Genomic DNA, 7,857 nt, shown 5'->3' on the forward strand with positions numbered 1-7,857 from the left:
TACAGAAAGAGTTTTAAAACCAGTGTTGTCAACTTGATTCTGACTTTAGCAACCCTACAGGGCAGAGTCGAGCTGGTTTACGAGGTTGTAAATCTTTATGGAAGCTCTGTCACATCTTTTTCCCATGGAGTGGATGGGGATATCGAACTGTGAACTTTTTTCAAAAATTATTTTAGCAGCTGAGTGCTTTATCCACTGCACCCTAAAAGGGTCTGAATCCCAGTCTCTAAGCAAGAGCACCATAATCCTAAAGCTATCCTCAAGTTGATTTCACTCATGGTGGCATTTCTTTCAGAATAGAAGCTGTACTCTATAGTGTTCACTGAGCTTTAAGAAGTAGATCACCAGGCCTTTCTGCCTTTCTTTCAAGGTGCCTTCGTTTATATTAGAATCACCAGTCTTTTAGTTAACAGTCAAGCACTAGACCACTTGCATCATGCTCCAAATGATAAATCTAAAGTGAAAATAGATGTCAGTTTGAGGATTAACATGCACCTAACCCAAACCATGGAGTACTGATGTGGCACTGTGGGTTAATGTGCCAGACTGTAAAACTGTTTGAACTGCAAGGTCAGTGGTTCAAGCTCACCAGCTGCTCCTTGGAAACCCATACAGGGTCACTATAGACCGGAACCAACTTGACAGCACTTCACAACAACAACAACAACAACAACAACAACAACCCAAACCATGGAGTCCTAGTGTGACACTGTGAGCTACTGCACTAGACTACAAAGTCAGTTTGAACCTCAAGGTCAGTGGTTCAAGCTCACCAACCACTCCTTGGAAACCCTATACAGGGTCACTATGGGTCAGAACTGACTCGATGGCACTTGACAACAACAACAATAAACCCAAGCCATGGAACTTTCAATCACCTCATATGCATGTGAATAAGGAAGACTGTAGAAGAATCTATGCATTTGGAGAAAAATACTGAAAATTAAAGTACCATGGACTGCAAGAAGAACAAACAAAGCATTCTTAGAAGCAGTATAGCCAGAAAGCTTCTGAGCAGTAAGGATGATGAGACTTCGTCTCTGGTAGTTTTGACATTTTGTCAGTAAGGAACAGTCCCTGGAGAAGGATATCATGCTTGGGAAACAAGAGGGTCAATGAAAATGGACTGACACAGTGGCAGCAATAATGGGCTCAAGCATAGATAGCAACATTTGTGAGGATGAGAAAGGACGGCAGTATTTCATTCTGTTATACCTAGGGTCTCTATGAATCAAAATTGATTCAATGAAACCTATTAACAACAACCATTTTCAAACATCGCCTCCCAATATTTACTGCTTTCTTGTCTTGATTGACTCATGTTTGTGACGCAGGGACACTCTACTTCCAGCCTACTTCTCTAGTACTCATCTGGGAAAGTTTGTTTTTCTCCATGGTACATTGTATCACTAGAACTGCTGTTGTTGTTCTTGGGTGCTGTTGAGCCAGTTCATAGAGACCCCATGCACAACAGAAGGAATCACTGCCCAGTCCTATGCTAACCTCACAGTTGTCGTTGTGTTTTAGACCATTGTTGTTTCCACTGCACTGGCTGATTGATTGTGTACTTTTGAGTTGGTTCTGACTCATAGCAACCCTCTATAGGGTTTCTGATGCTGAAGTCCTGATGTGGTGCTGTGGGTTAATGTGCCGGACTGCAAGGTCAATTTGAAACACAAGGTCAGTGGTTTAAGCTCATTGGCCACTCCTCAGAAACCCTATACAGAGTCGCTATGAGTGGGAACTGACCAGAAGACACATAGCAACAACAACAATAAATCTTTAAAGGACCAGAAGGCCTCACCTTTCTCCCTCAGAATGACTGGTGGATTCAAACTGCTAACCTTGTGCTTAGCAGCACATCATATAATCCACTATGCCACTAGGGCTCCTTGAAATTACACCATAGTTGGTAGGTGCCATCAACTTGTTACCAACTCATACCAGCCCCTATGCACAACAGAAAAAAAACACTGCCCAGTCCTGCACCAACTTCACAATTATTGCTATGTTTGAGTCCATTGTTCCAGCCACTGAGCCAATCCATATCATTGGGGGTCTTCCTGTTTTTCTCAGACCCTCCACTTTACCAAACATGATATCCTTCTCCAGGGACTTATCTTTTATGAGAAAATATCTGAAGTATGAGACACAAAGTCTAGCCATCCTAGCTTCCTAGTAGCATTCTGGCTGTACATCTTCTGGCAGCCCATTGCACTTTCAATATTTTCCTCCAACACCATAACTCAAATACATCAATTCTTATACCGTCTTCCTTATTCACTGTCCAACTTTCACATGCATATGAGGTTATTGAAAATGCTATGACTTAGGTCAGGTGTACCTTAGTCCTCAAACTGACACCTTTGTTCTTGAACACTTTAAACATTTGCCTAATACAATATGCTGTTTGATTTCTTGACTGCTGCTTCCATGAGTGTTAATGATTGATCTGAGCAAAATGAAGTCTTTGACAACTTCAATCTTTTCTCCATTTTTATGGATGCTATTTATTGGTCCAGTGGTGAGGAGTTTTGTTTTCTGTATATTGAGATGCAACTCACACCAATGGCTGTGGTTTTTGATCTTCATTAGTAAGTATTTTAAGTCCTCTTCACTTCAGCAAGCAAGGTTGTGCCATCTGCATATCGCAGATTGTTAATGAGTCTTCCTCCAAGCCTGATGCCATGTTTTTCTTCATATAATCCAGCTTCCACAGACTGAATAAATATGGTGAAAGGATGCAACTCTGTCTGACACCTTTTCTTATTGCTGAAACAAAGCATTTCCTTCATTAATGCTCTCCAATGCCTCAGATTATCACTGGAAGCAGAACTGCTACTATGAGTTTTAGCTGAAGTCTTTGCATCGAATCAGGAGTACACTGGGAAGTAATTATAATTTGTCATTCTTCAATTAATTCATTTTAAAGGTAATCAAAATCCTTCATAGTTATTTTATATTGATTGGTCTTGTATTATTGGTCACACCTTTACTCTCATTGTAGCTTCTTATCATCCACTTATTTTCTATGTATTCACTTCATCTTATGATGCTAAACAGAGAACTGCTTACTTTATTGAATAATATCTGGATAGTACAAGATTTTATAATAGTAATTGTTGAATAAAATAGCATTTTTTACTTTATTGTATAATATGAAAATGGAAACTCTTATTCAGTTCTTTTCTGATTTTGTAAAAAACAGATTTTGCTAACTTCACTATCTCCGCACAGCAAACAGTTGGGATTTAATCAGGAACCATGTAATAATGATTTATTGCATTTTGTTTTGTGAATTTAGTATGAATTTTATGGTCAAATATCTACCTTCCAAATTAAATAAACAAAAACACATTTTCTCTTTCTCATCAACTTTGCATATGTTGAATTTATTGAGCTATATATTGTATCATAAACACTACAGAATAATCAAATGCTTTTGGTTTTATAGTCCTTGGTATACATAAATAAAACACGCTTTTTAAAAAGGAAAATAAAATAAATTAGGAAAACAAAGTTTTGTTCCTGCCAGTTCTTCTCAAACAAATCATAAATATAACCACAAATCATCCACTTATCATTAATTAGCTTCCCCGTAAAGTTAAAGTGAGTGTAGAACACTCTTGGAAGCTTAGTGAAAGTGCCATAATCAGACACTTTCTTCCCAAAAATAGCTTTAAGAATTTACCTCACAGGGAAGAAGCAAATGAGCCCTGGTGATGCAATGTTTAAGCACTGGGCTGCTAATTTCAAGGTTGGTTGTTCAAATCCATCAGACTCTCTGCAGGAACAAACTGAGGCTGTTTGCTCCAGTAAAGACTCAGAGTCTCAGATCCCCTATGGACCAACACTACTCTATTCTACAAGGCTTCTATGAATTGGAAATATCTACATGGCACTGCCACCATTTATTTGTCTATTTGTTGTACTTTAGTGGCTTGTTTTGCTTGGTGGCTTCATAAATAGTTGTGTAGCTGGAAGCTATGACAAGAGTATTTTAAATACCAACAGGGTCACCAATGGTAGTATTTGCAGAGTTTCCACACTAAGGCAGAATAGGAAGAAGCAGAGGCGGACCACTTCAGAATGGCTAGTCACTGAAAATCTTATGACTAGCAATGAAACATTGTCTGATATAATATCACAAGATAAGCCTCTTAAGTTAGAAGGTACTCAAAATGCGACTGGGGAAGCCTCCTCAAAGTAGAATTGATTGTAATGATGAGGATGGAGTAAAGCTTTTAAGAACTTCATTAGCTATTGGTACACAATTCAAAACGCAAGAAACAACTGTCAGAATCCATTAATAATTGGAACATTGAACATATGAAGTATATATCTTAGAAAATTGGAAGTAGTAAAAAATGAAATGGAACACATAAAGATCAATATTGTAGGCATTAGTGAGCTAAAATGGAGTGGTATTGGCCATTTTGAATCAGACAAACAAATAGTTTACTACGCTGAAAATGACAAACTGAAGAGGAATGGCATCACATTCATCATCAAAAAGAACATTTCAAGCTCTGTCTTGAAGTGTAATGCTTTCTGTGATAGGAGAATATTTATATACCTACATGACCCACAGCTCTCCTGGTCTTTAGTTGTTAGTGTCTAATGCCTTAAACTTGTTCTTTAAATGGTCTCTAAATTTAAGTGGGATATGTTCAAGGTCGCATATAGGCTCTCATGGACAGGTTTTAATTTTCTTCATCTTCAGACTGCATTTGCATATGAGTTATTGATGGTCCATTATATAGTCTGCCCTTGGTCTTGTTTCGGATGATAATATTAAGCATTTCCACCATCTCTTCCCACAGATGTAATCAGTTTGATACCTGTGCATTATTTGGTGAGGTCCATGTGTATAGTCACTTTTTACATTGTTTAAAAAAAAAAAAAAAAGATATTTGCAACAGGTAAATCTTGCAAAATTCTATCATGTAATCTCCATCATCATTTATATCAAAAAGACCATATTTTCCAACTGCTGATCCTTCTTCTTTGTTTCCAGGCTTCAAATTTCAATCACCAGTAATTATCAGTAAATCTTGATTGCATATTTTATCTATTTGGAACTGAAGAAGCAGATCTTCAGTTTCAAAATCACTGGATCTTCCTTGTAGGTGTAAAAATATTATGCTATCATAGACACTGTTGTACTACAAGATAGATCTAGAAATGTTCATTTTGATGATGACTGCTACACCATTCCTCTTGAATTTGCCATTTCTGGCATATGATTATCAGATTCAAAATGGCCAATACCAGTCCATTTCAGCTATTATTCTTACATAGCAATCTTTTCTTGTCAGTGGAACAAACAAATATTATTGGAAGAAGTACAACTAGAATGCTCTTTGAAAGCCAGGATGACCAGAATTCATCTCCCATACATCAGTAATGTGTCAGGAGAGACCAGTCCCTGGAGAAGTACATCATGCACGGTAAAGTGGAGAGACAGAAAAAGAGGGAGACCCCAACAATGGATTGGCACAGTGGCAGCAACAACGAGCTTAAGTGTAGCAGCAATTGTGAGGATGGTGCAGGACTGGGCAGTGTTTCATTCTGTTGAACATAGGGTCACTGTGGGTTGAAGCTGACTCAATGACACCTCTTTTAGCCACAGAAGCTTTGGAGCCTGCATCTCCACAGACATCACACCCGCAACATACTGAAGGACGCTGAGCTTGGTTTCATTAATCCTGTGGACCTGACTCAAAGCTCGGTGGTCCAGACACATGATAAAATTTCAATGGGAATCCTCTCCATAGTTTACTGGTAAAGAATGAAACTGCATATGCAAAACAACCAGAGAACACATGGCATCAAACCCAAGTCCTTGAATTTGGTTTAAGTCAATTCCTTATACAACTTTCTTTGTGACAACACAGCACACAGCCCAGATGTCCTTGGAGGATTGCTTGTGGTGTTTGAACTGAGGTTCCTACTCTTTAATTGGCTTGTCTGCAAAATCCATGAGGACTCCCTTCTGGTCCGCAAGAGCAAAATATACACAGCCTGTTCCAACATCCACACACACATGATAACTCCTTGGATCCTGCTATTCATCAAACATTGTGGCCCTTCAACTTGTCCAACCTGAAATTACATTTTAACTAGTTGGTATCTGCAGAGATCGGTGTGGAGCCCCACAGCTCCAAAAGAAGGCAGTCCTGCCACCTTACATATCAATCTTTATGCACTACATTCAATCATTCATTTTTGACAACTTCTAATTTTCTTAGACTCATACTGCATACATTACATGTTCTGATTATTAAAGGATGTTGGCAGCTTTTCTCCTCATTTTGAGTAGGGTCCATCAGCAAATGAAGGTCCTGAAATTTACTGCATTCATGTCATGATGGTCAACTCTATTATGAAGAGATAGTTCTTCCCCAGTCATATTTTGAGTGCCTTCCAACCTAAGGAGCTCATATTCTGGCACTATATCTGACAGTGTTCTGCTGATTTTCTTGATGAAACATTACATCAAGAGCATCATACAAAAGCAAAAGATCATTAAAGAGACAAGAAAAAGTCTCCGCTGCTTCGCTGCTACTCAGCTACTCCACCGGTGAGAAGCATTGGTGTTATGCCCGAGAGACTTGGACTGATTCCCTTCAGGACCATCACCATGAACAGAGGCAGCACTTTTGCCAAAACTTCCAAGAAAGATACTCAGACATCTGACAGGAAGAGCAAGGCCTTCAAGGATATTTCCAAATACTTTTCTAAAGAAAAGTGGGAAGTGATGGGATACTCTGAGCAAGTCACCTATGTATATATGAAGAGAAACTTTGATGCCATTAATAATCTAGGTCTCAATGCTTCCACCCCATCTTTCATTCATTCTAATAGATGGACCCCCAAGCTGGATAACTCTGATAATGAAGAAAATCAGGAAGAACCTCCTCAGATGGCTTCCAGTGTGCAACAGAGCAAATATCTGGAGATGAAGTCCAAGAAGACATGACAAGATGAAAATGATCCGAAGGTAATAAAAGGGACAGCAGGCTTGATGGAAACTTCTAGTGAAGAACAGTCTAAGAAACAGCCAACACTCCTAAGTCAACATAATCAACAGATACCAGAACCCATAAAAGAGGAGACTAAAGTCTGGTCTCGCAGGCTGCGTGAAAGAAAGAATCAAGTAGCGTATGAAGAGATCAGAGAAACCAGTGAAGACGACTAACTGTATCAAAAGGAGTAAAACCTGGTGACCTTTCAAGAATGTCAGCCTATCTTCTATTATATCTAGTGTGTCATCAGTTGGGGTTGTCTACTCCCAACCATCAAATGTAATACAAGTGAAAGTAAGCTCACAGTAGTTAAAAGTTTAGTTAAGTTTCCATACTATGTAGCAAGCACTTGATTAGATATTAGAGTTTCATTGATGAACAAGACAGACCTCATGCATAGTTCTTTCTGGGTGTCTATGCACTTTCCTCAGAAAATAAGTCCTGTCAGATATAGTTTGCACAATATGGCACTACCTCCTCCATTACCAGATGTGACTATTGAGAGAACTGTTGTGTGTTTAATTCCAGACATTTTCTCTCTGTGTATTTTTTTTTACACACACAGGGTGCCTCTATGAGCACCTTCCAACTTTTCCCCAGTACCAACGTGTTCTGGAGAGATCCCTCTCATTCTGTCAACCTCATCTTTAATTTATTCTATAGCAGTTACAATTAATAAACATTTATGAACATTAAAAAAAAAAAAAAAGACAAGAAAGGAAACAAAAACAAAATGGTTGTGAAAAAAGACACTGAAACATGCTCTCCAATATGGAGATGGTAAAGTGAAGGGGAAAATTGAGGAAGTAAAAGAGTTGAACGGAAAATT

At 38.6% G+C, this 7,857-nt stretch overlaps 1 protein-coding gene across 1 annotated transcript; it reads left to right on the plus strand.

Annotated features, from left to right (window-relative positions):
• Positions 1–6,601: 6,601 nt before the first annotated feature.
• LOC102815970 (protein SSX8-like) lies at positions 6,602–6,982 on the plus strand. The gene has a single exon (XM_006864494.1). The coding sequence runs from the start codon at positions 6,602–6,604 to the stop codon at positions 6,980–6,982; it is 381 nt and encodes a 126-aa protein (XP_006864556.1).
• Positions 6,983–7,857: the final 875 nt, after the last annotated feature.

The sequence above is a fragment of the Chrysochloris asiatica genome, unplaced genomic scaffold, assembly GCF_000296735.1.
Source record: "Chrysochloris asiatica unplaced genomic scaffold, ChrAsi1.0 scaffold00065, whole genome shotgun sequence".
Classification (NCBI taxonomy): Eukaryota; Metazoa; Chordata; class Mammalia; order Afrosoricida; family Chrysochloridae; genus Chrysochloris; species Chrysochloris asiatica.

Excerpts from the sequence above, each read along its gene's own strand:
- LOC102815970 (XM_006864494.1), top strand. The coding sequence starts at position 6,602 with ATGCCCGAGAGACTTGGACTGATTCCCTTCAGGACCATCACCATGAAC.